Raw genomic sequence first — 20,306 nt, 5'->3', positions numbered from 1 at the left:
CAACAAGGTCATAGGAAAGCACATTATAACTGATAGTACATCTCTTCCATTAGGAGAATAATTGAATACCAAAGAATTATTAAGGAAACTTTGACTTTAGCCTGGAAAAACACCTTCAGTGGACTATCATTCCGTGCATGGAGTGTGACACTGTTCCTGGTCAAAGCAGAAAACATCCTTTAGGCACAATGTGGGTCATTTAGCCACAGCAAGTTCATTTTTTTGCTTGTAAGCCAGTGTCTCTATAAATAGCAACGCTCTTTTTCAAGTGGCAGACAATAACCTTCACAATAATGTAATAAATTCAAATTGTTTAAATTTAATTCAATAAATTAGTACGAAACAGTCCTGGTTATTATATTATAACATCTAGCTGTCCTTGTTTTGAACAGTAATATTATGGCACTAAATTATTACATACAACCCTTGCAATTCCTCAAATACAACTTTGAAGATAAACTGTACAGGAGACCGTCAAAATAAGTGTTCAAATCTGATAAGAGAGATTTCTACACCTTGATATTTACGAAATATTCTATGAAGATAACAGCAGAACAATATATTAAGCTTGCGAGCTAGTTCAATAAATAATGTGCCACAAAGTTGTATTTCAAGAATTGCAAAGGAAAAGCTTAGCATTTGCTAGGAGTACACTCAAACAATCTCTAAGAATTAATTTAGTAATCAAAACCTCGAACGCATGATCTACAATATTCTAAAATAGGGATGGACATTCTCAATTTCGGAATTTTTTACTAGAAATTTTTTACTTCAATAACGAGCACATCAATGAATTTTCTCCTGATGGCGCGATTTCGTTGTAATCAACTTTGTTGCCATCACTCCATTTGCTGATTCTTGAAAAATCGAGAAAAAAGCTAACTCTGGATCTGTTTAATCAGATTGTAAACTTGTAAATCCAAGACAAAATTGGATCAAAATTTGTTAACCTCATTTAAACTAGTATCAATGCGTGTTCAATGAGTGAAAAGAACAAAACAGCTAACCAACTTTTTGAAGTCCATCGATCTTCAAATTAAAGATTCAAACGTGAACAAATTTAGAATAGTAAGCTAAGAATTACCTTGACACACTACGACAATACAATATACCAATGAAAACAGTAAATATTCATTACACTTCATTTTCGAAAGATTTCACTACAATCTTGAATTTGTTTCACTCTAATAAGCAATGCCGTTTCGAGGCACAATTAATATAACTTTCGCGATTTGTCGCTTTTTCTCTATCTTCAGACTGAAATACGACGACGTAACTTGAACATAATGTTCAATTCCTCATTTTTTCTAAACAAAAAAAATAAAGCTAACATTAGGAATATCTATCTCATTCATAAGACATCTTTAGTCGATAATTTAAGTCAATGATTACTCTACTGCATATATGCGCGCAAAATATTCATGTTCTTGATAAAAAATAACACATCTTTAGAAATTTATTAGGCTGGGAAAATCAAATCGTTTGAAGGTGTTCTCTAGTTCTGTTTTAACAGCGATGACTACTTCTACACTTAAAACTGACTACTGTTTTCTACGATCTACCTCGATTTTAATTCCCAGCGCGCGCAAATTCTCTAAAATGATCTAACAACTGCGTCTTTCTCGCGTTTAACCGAATAAACTTTGGTTAACATTTTCGGGCGACTATCACGCGTTGCTTAAGGCAACAACGTACTTTTCAACCGAAATGATGTTGTAAACATAACTTGTTTTTGTTCAATTCAAAGAACGAATCCTCCCATGGGATAGCCGTTATATTCCATGGAACGTTGTAGTACATACGACTTGATTTAGTTTTCAAACAGAAGAAAAAATTGGGATTCCCACGGGATGTGACTGTATCCTCCAAGCCAAAGTTAAAAAATGTCTTGACAAAAAGAAAAAGACGCCTTACATGGTTTCTTTTTAACGTATGGAATATGGACATAACACATCGATTTCAAGAATTAGCCTAAAGAATTCTCCGAAGTGGCGTTAACAATGGCATAGCTTAGAACAAAAACAAAGCTATGAAAATTCCGAAACCTTTTCCGCTTCTCGATGCAAAAGCAAGTTGAATAGTAAACGAACCTCTATTGAGATGATTCACACCTTCCTTTTTTTCAGGCCATAACGTCGGCTCGTTTGAGCTCGGCGTCCAAATTAAATTATTAACTATTTCTCAAGGGTACGCTGCCAAAACGAGATCCTTGCACAAATAGTTGACTCTTCTCACTATTTCTTCCAAGACAAACGCTTTAAATAATCAGACAAAACTCAGCATTTAAATAGATTATAAGCTTACATGTTAAAAGTGCTGTTACGAACTCGAGGTGCGTACATGACTCGTGCAACACTTTGACAAAGGAATCAAATAAAGACATTGCAAAAGATAAGCTATAAATTTCGCATTTCATTTCTGTCTGGCAAGCTGTGTTCTAAATTTACCGAATAGTATACGAGCTCTCTACGTGAATGATGAATTTGTACTGAAACGAAAGACGGCGTGTATGTTGTCAGCACAAAATGGTGTGAAACGCAAATTCTGAGCTATTGTGGGTTTGGCTTAAACTGTTCAACTCTACTTTGAAAATCTCTCCGAGCCATAGGCCAATTCGAGCGCTTGAAACACCGCAAGAACTCAAAAATAAAGCTTAAAAATAACATCTCCTGACAATGAAAAAACAATCGATCGATCGATGTTAGAGAGTTCCTTGATTTCTGCAGTCATGCAAACATTTTGTTTACATTATCTCACAGCGCTCAATTGAAGAACAGCTAGCCGGGCAAAAAAAAAAACCTTGTCGCCATAAACGTTTCTAATAGTAATCTACTTCACACGATCATGTAAATGCAACAACACGTCGCCCAGCGTTTGTTAATGGTTTTAGAACACTTGTATGCGATTGTTACCAAAATCTACAACAATGATTGCTCCTTCGTTGCTTACACATATACCTGAAGGACGATCAAGCTGACCAGGGGCATTGCCGTGTATTCCAAACTTGCAGAGGAAGTTTCCATTGGGTTGGAAGATCTGAATTCGATGATTCTTTGAGTCAGCAACGATGATGTTTCCCTCTTGGTCCACGGCGACTCCTTGAGGGCGTAGGAACTCTGTGTTCTTGCTTCCCTCCACTCCCAAGAACCAGGCATGTTGGAAGTCCACCCTGATCACGAGTAATCGGTGGTTGTTGAAGTCGGTGACGATCATATGGCCTTCATGATTAAACGCTACACCGCGGGGAGAATCAAACTCTTTCCAGTGGATGCCTTCAAAGCCAAACTTGCCGAGGAACTTTCCCTCTCTGTCGAAGAGTTGGACACGGTGATTACGCGTGTCCGAAACTAGAATGTTACCCTCGTTGTTGCATGCCACATCCCAGGGGTAGCTAAACTGGCCATTCTTGCAACCTTTCTCGCCAAATTTAAGAATGAATGTTCCATCGGCGTTAAAAACTTGGATACGATGGTTGTCTTTATCAGCAACGATAATGCGTCCATCGCTGTCACAAGTTACCCCTGCGGGCCGATCAAATTGTCCATTTCTAGAGCCTGCAGATCCGAACTTGAGACGAAAATTCCCGTAGCAATCGAAGACTTGAATACGGTTGTTGCTTCGATCAGCAACAATAACATTACCATCTTTATCGCAGCAAACGCCCCATGGGCGACAAAGTTCACCATCAGCTTCACCCTCAGAGCCGAAAAAACGAACGACTGGCCCTATGCCAACGTAATTTCGACCCTTGATAACTGTAACTCTGAACGGAGAATCGTTTATGTGTCGACCACGTATAGTCACTGAAACAATATGTTCTCCAGTCACTTGAGGACGATAAGAAACTGTGTAAGTTCCATTTTGCCGATCGCTAACCTCTGCTCGATAGAAGATCCCATCAGGGCCTTGTACTTGAACGCGCAAGGGGTCCCCACCGATACAGCGGTTTTCGCCTTGATGATCTTTAGCTTGCACTATAAACATAGCCACTTTGCCGCGAATACCTCGTCTTAGCCCGTCACCAGTCGCACAAGAATACGGAGCAAAAGCGCTACTACTAACAATACCCAGAGAACTAATGGCTGTTTGCAAAGCCTGGTCAGGAGGTGTGAATAATATGGCGTCATCTTCGTGGGGCTGTAATAGGCCACGTTTCGCTCTAAGTTCATTTAAGTGTTTAGATAAACGACCCTTGGCTGCGAGCAATTCTGGGTCTGAGTTCAGTTCTAACGCTCCCTCAGACGATTTGCAAACGCTTAAGACTTTACCTAAGCTAGCCTTGAGTTCATCAATCTGTAAATGAAGGGATTTACCTTTAATTTGGCGCACTTTCTCCACGCGTCGTAAAAGCTCTCTCTCCCGCTCTTCCAATGCAGCCATGTGCCTTCGTACAGTTTGCCTGATCTCGTTGGAGACAGTTTGTGCCCTGTATTCCACTTGCTCTGCGATCGCTTGCGATGAACTCACCGATTCTTCCAATTTACAAATCTCGCTTTTGGCATCAGCGATCAACTTTCCCACGATCGCTTTGGTTGATTCAGCCGCCTCGCGAAGGTACTGGAAACTATGGCCTCGATGATCTTGGAAAGTACAACCACTACAGACCGGAGTAAAACATGTCTCGCAATAAAGCCGTAAAAATTCAGTTTCATGTTTCCCGCAGCGTACCAACCCTTCAGAAGGAGTTTTATCGGCCATCGTCGGCAAGGGCGAAATTGAAATGGTTGGCGAAGACGCTAACGTTGATGTGGCAAGGGTTGTTTTATTCTGCATCATAGCAGCTTCTTCGATAAATGAAACGATTCTATGATCTTTGGTCATCCGAACTCTCTGATGAGCTCGAACACAACTGTCACATAGATACTCACTGCAGTCTTTACAGTGCGCCGTAACCATTGATCCTTCACTACAATTACTGCAATCACGGATCACAGCTCGTATCAAGCTGCTGGTTTCGATGCTTCCGTGGCTCGGAACAAGCACATCCAAAATATTATGACTGAAGATGTTTGTAGGTAAACCGTCTATTCCGGCCTCAGACAGAGGAACGTTTAAACGACACGTTGGGCATTTTAACCGACCATTTTCGACCGCTTCCGTCAGGCAGTTCTTACAGAAAGTATGTAAACACGGCAAAACTTTTGGATCGTCGAAGCCGTTATGACATAGAGGACACGGTATTTTGCTCTGTCCAGCTAACTTGTCCAAGCCCTCGGCCATTTCACCGTCGCAAAATAATCGCATTGAATCTGAATAAACTGGGCGCAAGTCACAGTTACCACTGTGTCCTTGGCGATCTATGCAATGGAATGATTTTCGCTCCTTGAGCACATGTGATCGACTCTTTCTGGTTCACTACAGTGTGTTCATTCGCTGCGTCACTTTCATGCACACGGTTTCCTTTGAGTCACCAGCGGCTTTGTTCCGTTTTGAAAAGAGCCAATCACAATTCGTTTCAACTGATGAGAAGGCGTGGCGGGAAAAGAACTCACATGGCCATTTCATTTTGACACTACGTACCTGTCAATCAAAAACCCAGTTAACATGAACACTGACCAATCAGAGGTGCGTATTAACGATGCCTGCCGGCTGTAAATTACCGAGAACACAAGCGTGTTACATCCAATTTTATGTAATATCAAACAATAGGCAGAGACAAGAGTGAGCTAGTAAACTGCAGGATTGTACGTGACAGGTATCGCGATCCACTTGGTTTCGCGTGTAGGAGTTGGCACGTAGTTATTCACCCCGAACCTTCTCAAAACAATCTTTTTTTCGTAAATTTCGCTTTAACCCGTTGTGGGGGCAGAAGGTTGAATTTGAAAAGAGGAAATTAATTAGATCTGACATTCATGATTCGTCAACCATGTCATGTCACACAAAAACAAACCTCCATTACACTCGCCAATTAGCCAGGGGAAGGAGATCAAATGCACAGCGCTGTTGCATCTTCAAATGTTTGGCGGAAAGCGATCCCATTTCACGATCGCTTCCGCTCTGAGCAATCCTGCGGTTTCCTGTTGTTATATTCGACGATTGAAATGGATAATTTTTTACGAATGACTACAAACGCTGTCCATAGCTATGCAAATTTTAAGCAAGAACTTTGACACCTCTGGCACAGAAACAGAGGACAAAGAGGCGCTACTCTGACATTTTAAATGTTTCATTGAAGCATCCAAGGTCAACGTGACGCCATCATCTTGTTCGCACATAAAAGAGCATTTTTATCGTATGTAAATCTCTCGTTTGTGACCTTTAGAGGCCACTTTTGAATCAAACATCATCATCATTCAACGATCGCTACTTTGGAGCCCTTGTGTTAGGACGCTTTATTTAGGTTAGTTACTAATGATAATGGACGCCACACAGCTCGACAAAAAAATAAATATAGTATGCTAATAGCAAACAGAAATATCCCTGTAATCACTTAAAAAACCCAAGAAGAGAACTACAGCTTTTTATCCAATTAAATGCGTTCAATCAACAAATCACGGCGTTATGGCATTGTTCCCGGCTTGAGCGTGTTGTGTGTACTTTAAAACTCGGGATATAAGGATATTTAGCAGATACTGAGCACCGGAAGCTAGGACGTGACGTTCAAAAACTCACGTCGATCATTGCGCTTATTATGTTTCAAAATCTCCCAAGGATTGCGCAGGCTAGCATGACCACTTCACTTACCCGTAAAGGCAAAACATGAATATTTTAAATCAGTGAGCTGGAAACGTAAACGTAACGAACTGATCTGTGTGTTAAATGATTGCAGTTATGACGTATAGCGCTGTTTAGATGAAGTCATTATTACGGCAGATTTACTTGATTTACTACTTACTTTACTCTGTCTTGAAGATTCCTAGCCATATGCTGGAGGAAATCTTAATTTATCCCACACACAAATCGCCGTGAATCACCCAGAGGTTTTACAGTCTTGTGAAAGTGATATTTAAGCTCTTACCTCTATATCTTACAGTCGATTACAGAAGAGACAACTAAAGAAATATTTGCTGCGTAATTTCCGAAGATGATCTCTGCCAGGCTTAGGTGCTGTGAGGTCATAACACGCCACCCGCGAGGAATGTTGCAAGCTTTTTTCTTGTCGCTGTGTTCGTAATACGTGCTCACACTGTTCAGGTTTGTAGATCAAACTGAACGAAAATAAGAGGATTCGATGTTTTTTGTTTTGTTTTATTTTGTTTTGTTTTATTTTGTTTTGTTTTATTTTGTTTTGTTTTTTTAACCAAAAACTCACACTTTCGATAAAGCAAATAGAACTAGATGATTGGAAGTCGAAAATCCGCTTTGCATTAATGAATGACTTCAAATGAATGATAAGCCCTCTATCGTAGACCCGTGGTATGTACCGATTTGCTTTGGGTTATTGATACCTAAGCTGACTCATAGAATGCAAGCCAAGGCCAACATTATTGTGGATCAAACGCTTGCTTATCGGTCGTTACGGTAAACAACAGTTTAAGAGTAGAAAGACCATTAACTAAACATTATAAAGCATGTATTTATAGGCACCTTGCCTAAATGCTAAAACCTCGAGATATCGGCCAAAACCGCGCATTACAGCCGTTTAGCTACGAACATGAGACGGAAAACGTTGATAAGCATGAAAATGACCGGGTGTCGATGAACGTGTGGAAGAAAGGTCATTACTTCAACCGCTTATTCGACTTTTTGCAATTCCTTGCTGTCGTCGAAGTTTTAGGTTAACCTGTGTAAACCTTTCTGAATTTTGGACAGTGAAGTCAAAATGCCAACAGGCATGTATCCATGATCTCAAAGTTGGTGATATTTTTTGTCTAGATTGAAAAAACTTATGACTCTTCAGGATTTCCAGAAATCTCTTTGATACCACAGAGGGAGAGAGGACGCAGGCATGCAATATGATTGTTATTGACCTTTGGAGCTTCAATTAAACTTGACATTCAACAGGTTTTCAGTGCATATTGTTCCAAGAATTGTAATTGGTAACTCTTGCCTTCCAAAAATAACATATGCAAATTATTTAAAAAGATAACTGAAGGACACTTTGTCTTTTGGATTTCCGCCATTCCAATTTCTTAGTTAAGAGGATAGATTTTACGGTTTGCTCACGATGTTCCGTGCGATTCAGTGAAACAGACTCTGAGAGGAAAACGTTACATTCAGTCTACCAAATTTCAGATAAAACTTTAACAAAGGCTCGTTAATCATCAAAAACCAACTACAAATTGAAACTGAATTATCAGAATTTGAAGCCTTGTGATTAAGTGGAAAGATTTCGCCCACTCTTGAATTCATTTTGCGATAATAAATCATTTACAATCCTGTCAGTGTATTTTCGGATAAGAACCTTACAATACTGGCGCGTATTTTTGTTTTTGATTTATTACCAAAACAAGAGCGATAAGTCTTGACATCGACCCTACCACTGTCTCTGATTCTTCGTAACCCTTTGTTTAGTGGAGCATGTTTATGTTTTGCGTTCACTCACGCCTATTTCCGCTTAGCTACGATTGAGAATTCCCCTCCATGATCGTTTTATCGGCAGTTGACTTCTATTTTTGGTCAGGTATTTCATTTGCAGAAATTTCGCTGTTCATTGATTATATCACTGTTTTGTTAACCCTACCGCTTTTTAAATACTTACTGTTTATGGAAGAGATCAGTGAGGCGAACAGGCTGTGAATGTGGCATAGAAGAGTGGATAACTTTTTAGAGGACACGGTTGGTGTTCGAAAATGAAGCGAACTTATAATTCAGGAACCCGATTTATTTAATCAAAAGCTATTCGAGACATCAGATAGTTGAACAATCTTTTGTTTTTAAAGTAAGTGGTCTAAAGGATATCCTGAAGTAATAGAGTTACAAAAAAAAAGCAAAGAAAAAAACATCGCGAAACGAGATTGTTAAATATCGGTCTCAAGGTCGATTCAACGCAAGCTGTCTTGATATTCGCGCGCTGATAATGAATTCGTATCATCTAGAAGAATGTTATGGTTTTTAAATGGAAACATGGTCAATTGAAAACACGCTTAAAAGTAGAATAACATTATTGAGTTTTAGCGAAGGAAGCGCAAAACTCAGCTGAAAAAAAATCAAGAAAGATGCATACTCTTTACTCTACTGACTTTAAATTTTCGAAGTTACGTAATATCAATGATCTCTGTACTTGGTTACCGTCGTTTGTCCGTGTTGAGTGAGAAGCTTTCGTCAGTTTTTTGTTTTAGTCATGCAAATTCTCTTTTGATCCCTTCTCTTGTTTGCGGCGAATTATGCACGACTGAAAATTACGAATAAACTGCCTAATCTCTCGCCATCCTTCTTCAATTTAAGGCGAATTCTGCCGACCACCTTAATCGGCTTGATCGCATGTTCGAAGCCTTCTCTGTACGTCAATTCATTTTACATTTAAGTTCACCACGGGTCATACAGGTCATTTCATTCATAATTCATTTGGCTCGAGATTAAAAACAAAAAACAAAAAAAACACTTCTTCCTGTAACAGTTGAACTGTAACTTAATTAACTGTATCAGAAGTGAGTGTAAATTAAGTTTTGGTATATTAAATTACACTTAAGAAGGACAGACCGCTTATGAATTATGAATTCCGTTATAAGTATCCGGTATATTGGTCACAAAAAGATGATCACTATATAGGCTGTTTCGGAAATGTTTCGGAAGGCATGCACTTAAACTCGAAACAAAAAACGAAACTACTTAAACAAAACCATCGAAACGACTAAAAATATACTTGAAATAAGAAAAAACAGTCATAAATAATAAAATGAATGCCTGGGGGTCAGCCTTAATATTCGTCTCGTTTCGATTATGGTCTATACTGGGGAGAAATTGTCTCTGGCTCGATGGCCGTGGGCTTAAGTTAGCCTCTTAAACAACGTTACACAATATTAAGGCTTCCTTTCTGAAACAGGGTGGTAATATGAAAACATTTTGTTGAAAAAACTGGCTTGAGTTGTCTTCGGCTTTGAGAAGTGAAAGAACATTGTGTGAAGCGTGAAAAAGAAGGTAAAAACTGAAAAGGAATGCTTCACTTGAAATAATCGTAGCTAACATAAAGCGTCAGGAAAAAAATTGACTTAAAAAAAAATGAGGAAAAAATCACGGACATAGACTTGGTCAATGAATACTGTTATATTTCTTCTTTCTCTTCCTTATGTTCACATTATATTTGATACGGCATTCCGTTCTCCAAACTGACATTCAAGTGTCAGTTTAGAATTTCAACCGCTAGACGTTTCTCACGTGGCGAAAACAAGAAAATTAGTTACTTGGGACAGCCATAATGTTTAAAAGCCCAAGATGCGTGAGAATATTGCAGTGAAGTACAGCTACATTTCATCTTCCGCTGGTCTCGATAGTTTTAGTGGATTTTTTTCGCTTGTTCCGATTGTTTCGTTTCGTTTTGCTTTTTCGGGCTTTCGTACATGCAGTTTCGGAACGTCCGATTAGGATTATAAGAGGTTTAAATAGACTAAATAACTATCAGATAAGAATTTAAAAAAAGCAAATCTTCCTGCTGTGAAAAATCCTGACAAATAACACTCTCAGATAATTCTAAAAGCATTCGAGACGAAAATGAGTTTGTGAAAGTTTAGCGGAAATTATTTCTGTCAACGAGTCAGTCGCTAACTCGCTACTGTGGCCAATACGTAAATTTTCAAGAGTACTCGAATTTAAAATTGTAACTTGAGCTGAACCATAACAGTTTCAATATCATAACTTAATCCCACCTCGCTACCAACATGTGGTTTCTAGCCGGCCACATGTAACATAACTGCCTAATCGGTGTTTAGTAGGCATGTGTTTATGCCACGTTATAGATCGAATGATAATTTAAGATACGTTATATCACTTAATTTATGTAACTTGTCTATCTATTAATTTTTTATTTATTCATTTAATGCTTCCTGTAGTTGCCTTCAGTGTTGATCATTTGCGCAGTCCATTCGAAACTACTGTACACCGCCAGTGACTCTTTCAGTCTTGAGATCTACAAATTTAATATCCTAACTGTCCAACATAAATATCGTTTAATTTAAACTATGAGACTTAGGTATATGACAAACCCAAAGAAATCTCATTCGTGATATGTTTTCTTCCTTCTTCTCGGCTTTTTCCTTGATTGATTAGTGTAAGGAAAATTTCTTCTTTAGTCACTACTGAAAGTAAAATTGGTTAGAAATACGGTATCCTTTTTCAAAATTTTACCAGGTCACTGTTTGCGGTGATTCCTAGATATAATGTGGGCGAAAAGCCAGGAAGAGCCAAAAAATAAAACCTTGAAACAAGTGATCAAAGTACGGCAAATGTTGAGAAAGCTATGTTTACAACGAAGCACCACCACGTGAAAATCACGCGCCCATGATACGACACGTTGTTGGTGAAGATTCTTGCTACGGTTTCCTTATCTCACTACGCACCTAGTAAATAATTCAATTGCTCACTCATTGCCTGGTTACTTGAGTAGCGCTGGAAAAGCCCCTTTGTTGTTCTGTGATGACAGGTTACTGGTCATTGTAAGGAGATGGTTGTTGTTTTTTCTCTAAATTTTGTCAAATTAGACAATAAATTGTGCTTGAGAAGCGCTTACGATGAACAAACATGTTTGTTCATTCATTCATATTCTGGTTCGGGAGGCTATTTATGACCATATGATAAAGAAAGTTTAAGTCCGGAGCACATCTGTCAAAGTATCGTGATTCTAATTTCTTTGAAAGAAGAAAAGAATAGAAGAAAAGAAAAGGAAAAAAAAAGTATTTTTTAATTCAAGGCTTTTAAGGCTATGGGCTTTTGATCTCGCAGTCGCTGAAAACTATGAATCGTAAAAAGAACACCACCAGATAAAGAAGGGCACAATGAAACAATGCCTCGTTCTGCAGTCCTTCCCGCTGCGTAAGGGTTTGAGGAAAAACCCCCTCCCACGGGGGGTGGGGAGGAAAGCTTAATTATAACTTCAAGTTAAAGTACATGCTGTATTATTACCAATAACAACTTGGTTTTATTAACATCATAAAAAAAAAAGTAAGATGAGTTCGCTGTTAAGGATGGTAATTATTAACAAAACAACGTGTTTGAGTTATTTTGACCAGCTTGAGGTACGAATCTCGAATAGCTTAATTCAGGGTTGTCGATCAGTGTTTATTTCCGTGGATTATTGCTTATTGTATTTCATAGTTTTTTAGTCGGTGTTACTTTACGCGATCGTTCTTAGTTCCACAGAACTCAGAAATTAAGAATTATTTCCCTTTCCAACCCCTCACGTTCATTTAAAGCTGGTTGGCGAGGTTTGATGTCTTTGATGGCTGGAAAAATCTCTCTCCAATTCTGAGGTAACAAAGCTGAACCTGTGCACTAGAAATAAACGCTTATTCAAAGTCTATCAGCAAAAACCTACAATGTGGAGTAAATGAATCATATTTTCTATAAAATCAGACTTATAGAGTATCTTGCCATCCCTTTTCGTAATTTTCTGCTGTATGTGGCTCATACTTCTTTGTCCACAGTAGTTTATTAGAGTCCAGCTAGCTTCAAAGTGTCCGTTGTTCGTTGTACAAAGGTGTCTCTCGGGGAAGCTAGCGGAGTCAGTACCTGTTAAGTTACAGGCAACTCTATTCATTACAGACATTGCATAATCTACGTCAAATCTTTCAAGATATAACCTTACCGCCTTAAAGGACCGAGCTGACGAGAAAATCAAACAAAAACCCTCACCCCTACATAAAATTTCCGCGACATATAAATTTGCCATGATAATGGAAAAAATACTGAAATTAAGTCACGCGATCAAAGGACCATTTACAAGTTAGGGTATTGATGCTGCCAAACAACACAACGTGCCCACATGTAATTCTAGCCCAAATAGACTACGTCTAGATATGAAGAAAACGTTAGTCAGGAAAAGATCATGGATGTTTTTAAATCGTGAATCTCTTCCTAGACGAATAATCCGGATCAAAAGGGCCCACATGTAATTCTAGCCCACATAGACTACGTCTAGTTATGAAGAAAACGTTAGTCAGCAAAAGATCATCGATGTTTTTAAGTCGTCTAGGAAGTGAATCTCTTCCTAGACGAATAATCCGGATCAAACACATAATTCTTCCTTGGACTTGTTATCTCGTTACGAGAGACAGTGGAGACCGCTAATCAGGTCTGTTGGGGAAGTAAGCACTGGCACACTTAAAGCCGATTAAAATCTGACTCTCACATCGGATCAAATGGAAGTTCTCCTAACAATTTTAATACACTCTAAAGCAGACAGGTGGTGAGAAATTAAGAAAATTATCAATCGGTAATTTGGTGATACAGCACCAAATTCTTCAGGACCAGCTGACAAAGAAACGTATAGCTGCTGATTGGGAGAATTAACTTTGAGATCTGGGAAGTAAATAAATCAAAAGGGGTAAGCGATGATATTTGAGTCGTCTTCTTATTTGCGACATGATAACTGATTTAGGGTAAAATATCAAAGAACGTTTTTTTTCAAATCATTGAGACGAGAATATATGAAGAAGGTATACAACTAGTCCCTGACTGAGGGAGGAAAAAAAAATGGAGAAAAAGAACACGGATGACAAACTTAAATGAGCTAGAATATACAGAAATCGCTAGGGATATTTAAACCTTTAACTCTCAGGATCTCATTGGTAATTCTCGTAAATGTCTGCCGTATAGTTCCAATGATGTTAGTTTGGAGAATTTGGTATTGGATCAACTAATAATCCCCTAATAAATATTTTTCTTTATTCTCATCACTTGTCTGCTTGATATTGTATTGATATTACAACGAGAAGTTCTGTCTTGGTCACTCATGGGAGTTAAAGGGTTAAAAGTTACTGAGACTTTTAGAAAATGATTAATGTTTTTACCTTGTCGGGAATTGTGGTGCATCGCGTGGTCTAAAATGGAGATTTTGGCGGGCTTAATTGCATTTAAGCCCTCTCGCAAGCTCGCGTGATTGTTCAGACTGTTTTGTTGTCATTTAATCAATTTATACTTTCTCAATGCCCTTCGAAGTGATAATAATATAAAAAAACATAAATATGTTTTTGACCCTTCGTAATATCATTTAAATCCTCGCCTAACGGCTTGGGCTAAAATGACTACGAAAAGGACCCAAAATGTATTAATGCCGGCTTAGGCTGTATTGTTTTATTAAAAAGGAAAGTTTAGAGATAGTTTCACTTTTTGGGGCTATGCTGTGTTGTCAGTTCTACATCTCACGACCTGGCGACTCAACCCCCATCACAAGAGATCATAAACTCTTGTCACATCATTATCATCACCTGTAATTCAAAGTCGGTAAGAGCAGGTTTGGAAACATACCATCCGCATACACAAATCTAAAAGTAAAGTTTCAAACCATGTCTAGCCATAAAATATTCAATAGAACTAAACATTTGTAACTTTTACGACTTTTGCGTATACCTTATTCGATCATTTGACATTTAATATGGCCAGATAATTTGCGAGTTGCGCAATATTTTTTCGAACCCCCGTAGGAGCGAGGGAAATTACTAGCAAATGAGCAAAATGTCCGCTAGTATTATAAGTTAAAACATTGCATAAGGAATTTATTATTCCATGATTACATCATTTTCCAGTTTTCGAAATAAATCCTACGGTTTATTTGAGAATATTGATAATCAATCGCATCCTGCCTGCGTGACAGACGAAAACAAGACTAGCAAAACCATTGAAGAATTTCCTTCGACTGACAAAAAAAAAAAAAATCTGCCGAGCTTAAAAGTCAGTTGCTCTAAAAGTCAAACCTTGTCCAAAGTCTGGATAGTTTAGTGGGGCCATTTTAATCAGTGCTTCTCCCTCCGTCCGTATTCTTCGGCTGTTCTTAAGCGTAACACCGTGACATATTTTGAGCTTTCCGTTGCCCTAACATGGTAAAGTGGCCTAATTAGGGAAAGTAGACTTAAATAATTTGGCAAGAGACATACTGTCGGGAAAATTAGAGAAGATGTGATTTAATTTCTAATTATCTTATCTTTTTTTTTTTTTTTCAATTTTTTTTTTTACTTGATAGATTGAGCCAAAGACTGTTCCGGCTCCTTGTAAAGTTGTAAAGGATAAATTTGAGAGATCGTTTATCACGTATACACGAAATCCTTAGGAAAGTTTAAACATTAATAGAGGAAGAGCTAACGGGATATTTTTGTTTGTTTTTTAAGGCTTCTTTTGCTCTCTGATTCCATCGTACTTGATTACTGGCTGAGCGCGCGAACGCTTGAGACCAGTCAACTCGAGGGAAATTACCATAACGAGGAAAAAACTCAGTTCAGTTTTTTCTGGCTATAACTCTGTTCAGCCTTAGAGCATGTGTAAGTTACAATCATAGCACATATCTCACAGACCCCTTTTTGCTAGTTTTGATCTGTATTTGAGTTTGCCACTGATCACATGATCACTTTGCAACAATGATACTTATCCTGTATTAGAAAGATTACACCACCTGAATGTCAGTAAAAGTACTTTTACTTTTTTTTGTGTCTGTTCAGTCTGAGAGGCATTCATGAAATCACAGTCTAGCGAGTTGAAGGAAGCTTAATTGCTTTGTTTGTATATTTGTTGCTCAACGGGAACTCTGAAGAAGTTTTTAATGTCAGATTGAAGCTTTTTGCATCTAGAAAAGTCAGCGTGGGCGGCCGATTTTCTCACGCCTTCCACGAAAAAGCAACATTTTGAGTTTGGGCTAATTACTGTGTCTCAGACGGATTTCCTCTGTAATTCACAACCTTAAGTGCTAACGAGATAATTTGATAAGGACGTGAGAGTATGACAAAACTTAAAAGCGGCTGCATTCTGATGCCGATAAAAAATATCCGGAAAGTCCGAGAAAGCACCAAGCTCTTGCACTTAGAAACTCCATAAGATAGATTTTACACGTCTAAGCAAAACATGAACGACAGAGCTCACTCAGTTCTAATTTCACGTACGATATTTTGTTGCTTCAATTCATGGAACAAAGAATTGCTTTCAAAAAAGGGTACCATCGGCAACAGCTGCAAATATGCTAACTTCGTCAAACACACAGCTGCATAGGCATGCAGACAAAAAAAAAAAGTGAATTCGTGCCATTTGCCGCTTGCCTGAATAGTGGTTCTTTAATCTGGTCACATTCATACAGCTGCCATCGAGCTGTCTAGATGTCGCTTTCCTTATTTTCTCCAAGAATGGAGAATTAGAACTCCTTTTTCTGTTTTCCATTTTGTCTGAAGTCTGTCTGCGAAAACCTTTTGCGTGACTGCAGTACATTCAGACAAAGCCCCCTCTGTGCTGCTTGATGAGCAATGTACAAGAATAGACAGCTTTTCTAGTTTCGCAGCTAAACGACATTTATCTCTCTGCAAATGAAGTTTCAGGTTTATATGTTTCATTCAAGTCCTGCAAACTGAATCAAAGCCAGTAATCCCGCTATCATTGTTATATTAACACCATTTTACCCATTACAATTGATATTCTTGTGTTATGCAGGATGTGTTTCACCAGAGTGTATTTGAGAGAGAAAGCTTCAGTTGTAACCAGTTTTGATTATCGACGGGTTAAAAGAAGAAGGAAATTCTCTACGACTACTGAGTAAACGTCAGTTGTTGTAAATGCGAGAATAAGCTGGGAAAGCAACAAAACACTGATAAGAGTAAACCGAACACGTTTATGTCAGGTTTCCTCTTTAAAACCTTGGTTCTCGTTGGGTGCTCAACACTACAAACATGTAATGATGAACTTTTGAATAATCTCTCTTCCTTCCACTTCCGTGTTAAGTTGTATTCGTCGCTGCGTTGAAAAAGAATAATAAAGGATTTGTATTAACCGTTGACCTTGAAAAACAAGGAATACTTTGTTTTAATGAAAGGCAATCTGTTTTCAACCGAAGCTTGCACGCAAGGTGCAGATTATCCACTGCATAATGAAGCTCCGCTATACGACAGACAAACTTAACCAAGACAACGCCGAATCGCTTTGAGATCCAAATCAGTTGGGAAATATGAGAAGCAATTAATACAAGAGGATATTCTTCTACCTGTAAAGAGAAATAAGCTGACATGTTGATCATATAATTATTGAAAATTGAAGTCAAGACAAACGATGTAACTGCCGAAGCTATGTGAGTGACTTGTGCAATTGGAATTTGATTGCATGACTTCTCGCAAATGACACTCAACTAAGCCTCCGAAGATAATTGAATTTCATTAATTGATATATTTTTAATCCCTCTGGAAACCACTCGATAAACGAGTTCAAAGGCTAAAGAAACTCGTTGGCGGCCCTGAATGTAGATGTAAACATCCTGTTTGAGGGAAGTGATGTTCTCCTATTACACACCACCGTTTAGCAGTTTTGGGCCGTAAAGGCTTCGATTTTAAGATTATAGAACTGAAGCATCTCATCCGTAGCCCCACGAACGAAGGGCATATCACGACGTGCCTATCACAATGTGCAAGCATTCCTAAGTGCTTTGAGCCTGATATAGATAAATGACAGTATTGATAAATTACGATATGTGAGGTCGGCTAAAACCACAAACAACCATGATGGCTGACCCCACTGAAAGGAAAGTAGAGGGATCTTCTGAGTCCTGACGATAAGCAGCTGATCATGTTGCCATTCGTTGAGAGAACTGCTTTTAATTTTTCGTTTTACAAACATAGTAACGTCTCAAACCACAGGATACATCATTCCACCGCCCAGATTGTATCAGCGCGCAGTTTTCTCTGACGTCGCCATTGGGATTGTTTCCAGACCAGTTTTCATACTCGCCCCAGTTTTTCCTGTCCACCCAGACCCAGTTCCCCTCCGTACCCATGTCGTTTGCTCCAATCCATGCAGTGGTTTCTGCATCGGGAAGCAGGGAGGATATGAAATCATTTTCATTGGCGGAATGAATTGGAACTAAAATGGATCCAATGTCTGTGCAACGCTTCTTCGCCTCTTTCCACTTAGCTACTTCGCTAAAAAACTTATAGCAAGATATGTTGAACCGTCTCCATCCATTTGTCGTGTCACATTCTGCAATTCGATTTAAGTATGAAAAAACACTAAGTCGAAGAGTCAGGGATTGTTTAGACTGACAAGTTAACTAACACACAACTATCGGGAGTGGGGGTGGGGGTGGATAGAAACCCCTCCCTCTTACTTCCATCGCGTAACAGTAATTTAAGTGTTTATTATAATTATTGCATTTTGCTTCTTCCATTTTGTAAGTTTTGTACAATACAGTTGCGTGTAAATTCAAAAGACTGCTGGCGAAGAAAAATAGAATCGTTTCAGTGAAAGACATGTATATATATTTGAAAGCCTGTATTTGAAGGTTAACCCTAGAAAGGATGTATTTATCCAAGCTAGGCGAGATTTAAAAAAAAGAAAACACAACCCTCATTTTCTTTAGAGAGCACCTCCCTTTTCTCATAAGGCCCTTCTCCCATACTTCCCTTCTTTCCCCTTTTGCAAGCCCCTTCTCCCCCCCCCCCTCCCACGCTAATCTCCTCCTCTTCGAGGTGGAGGTGGTCACAACGTTTTAAGCAAAATCTTGAAGATGGAAATACCTTGGCAGTAATCTCCCGAAAAACCGACTCGCAGACATCGGCATTTGTAGCTTCCGTCGTTGTAGTTTGGAACGCACGTTTGCAGACCGACACAGGGGTCCTCTATGCATGGCGTCTAAGAGAAAAAGAATGGAAAGATGGCAGTCTATTAAGAATCCCTTGCACTAGCTCTCCACTTGCTTGAGACGATAATAGTGACACGGAAATTTCCAAGTGATAAAAAAAAACCTTGGGAAGAAAAGTGAAGAGGGGAGGCAGATTCTGAAGTTCATTTTAAGAAACGAACTTGTTTTAGTTTTTCCTCAATAAGATAAAATTAAACTTCAAATCTATGTTTTTGGTATACATCTTACACCATTGGATCGTTTTCCTCAGTCATAAGCACCTCGATCTTACAGGTTTCACTGAGGGAATCATTACAGCATTCAATTTTATGTCCAACTCTACAGATGTGAGTGTGTTTTTATATTATTGTCATTATTATTGTTATCATTATTTTGATTGATTCAAATCCATCTGCTTAATGGGAACATTGAGGCCCAAACTTGACCTGCTCCAACTGCAAGTATTCTTGGTTTAAATTCCAATTTAATCTCTGAATTTTTGTTTGTTCTTTGTTTTTTCGGAACTCCTTCCCTGAAGCTAATAACATTTCGGCAAGGGACATTTCACTCTGCAATTTTGTTTCCATGGTTCAAATACTTAATTCACTGCGATAATTGCACAAATACAATGATAAATCTTAATTACATATGGACAGTGCACATCGGGAGGTAGTTATATTGCCAAAAATATTCGTGTGGAAAATCTATCTTTACCTTAACCAGTAAGTTCCAAAACAAGGGCTGGCCAAAATGTTATGTAAGTTTGTAGAGAAACTGTGCTACTGCGTCGTTGGGGGGGTATAACAAGATAATTTGTTTTTTTTAACTGAGTTGATGATGTAAATTGGTCACCGTGAAGAGTTTAAAAGCTGGCGTTTCGATCGTTAGCCCTTCGTCAATCGCTTTGACGAAGGGTAACGATCGAAACGTCTGCCTAGAAACTCTTCACGTTAGCCAATTGATGTTATCAACTCAGTTGATTAAACCAAAGTATCTAATTTGTTTTGTAACTGCACTGTTCATTCTCCGCTCCCTCGAGCCACAGGCCTCCCATCGCTGACTTACTTTGTGCTCTAGACGATCTCAAATTATTTTTCACTTGATTAAAATTGATATTTTTTTTGGTTGAGTCTGAATAAAAGAAGCCAAGCTTTCTCACCGTTCGTTTTCTTAGAAAATCTTTCAGCGGAGGAAAATGTAAAATATTCGTTTTGAACCTGACCTTTTCAATACCACCCTACACTTACCATAATGGAAAAATGATGCGAATTTGGGCTTGGTTTAAAACTTTCTGAAGACATGTATTTGTCAGAAGCAAGTATTTCGCACCAGTACACTCCATTGTCGTCAGAAGAACTTGCCATATTCACAGAAAGACAAGTCGAGGTTCGTACACACTGAATGCCACACTCGTCGAAACTTCTCACAGCTAATTTGTTGGATATTTTCGTCGCATTTAAGTAGTTGAAACTGTGCTTGACAAAATTGATGAATCGGTGCGTAGAGTGACGACCAGAAGGAAGACTTTGTCCGTCTCCATGTAAAATATGGTAAAGTATAGAGCACTTTAAAACCAAAAAGTTAAAAGTGCTGAACATCATCGCTTGAGTACATCAAATCTATGCACAAAATA

General features: G+C 38.6%; 2 protein-coding genes across 2 annotated transcripts; both read right to left on the bottom strand.

Annotated features, from left to right (window-relative positions):
- Window positions 1–294: 294 nt before the first annotated feature.
- LOC113674241 (E3 ubiquitin-protein ligase TRIM71) lies at window positions 295–6,332 on the bottom strand. Its single transcript, XM_027190714.2, has one exon. The coding sequence runs from the start codon at window positions 5,242–5,244 to the stop codon at window positions 2,887–2,889; it is 2,358 nt and encodes a 785-aa protein (XP_027046515.2). The 5' UTR covers window positions 5,245–6,332; the 3' UTR covers window positions 295–2,886.
- Window positions 6,333–14,616: 8,284 nt separating this feature from the next.
- LOC113674300 (brevican core protein) lies at window positions 14,617–20,286 on the bottom strand. Its single transcript, XM_027190785.2, has 3 exons — window positions 19,921–20,286; window positions 18,570–18,684; window positions 14,617–18,033 (listed from the first exon to the last, which is right to left on the bottom strand). Exons 1-3 carry the CDS (start codon window positions 20,272–20,274, stop codon window positions 17,651–17,653), a joined length of 852 nt encoding a protein of 283 aa, XP_027046586.2. The 5' UTR covers window positions 20,275–20,286; the 3' UTR covers window positions 14,617–17,650.
- Between the last annotated feature and the right edge of the window lie 20 nt (window positions 20,287–20,306).

This window comes from Pocillopora damicornis, chromosome 3, assembly GCF_964200805.1.
Source record: "Pocillopora damicornis chromosome 3, jaPocDami1.2, whole genome shotgun sequence".
Lineage (NCBI taxonomy): Eukaryota > Metazoa > Cnidaria > Anthozoa > Scleractinia > Pocilloporidae > Pocillopora > Pocillopora damicornis.
This window is presented reverse-complemented; position numbering and strand designations above follow the sequence as displayed.

Excerpts from the sequence above, each read along its gene's own strand:
- LOC113674241 (XM_027190714.2), bottom strand. The coding sequence starts at position 5,244 with ATGCGATTATTTTGCGACGGTGAAATGGCCGAGGGCTTGGACAAGTTA.
- LOC113674300 (XM_027190785.2), bottom strand. The coding sequence starts at position 20,274 with ATGATGTTCAGCACTTTTAACTTTTTGGTTTTAAAGTGCTCTATACTT. Across the intron at positions 18,685-19,920 it reads CGCATCATTTTTCCATTATG|ACGCCATGCATAGAGGACCC; the intron begins GTAAGTGTAGGG and ends TTTTTCTCTTAG. Across the intron at positions 18,034-18,569 it reads TTCGGGAGATTACTGCCAAG|AATGTGACACGACAAATGGA; the intron begins GTATTTCCATCT and ends ATCGAATTGCAG.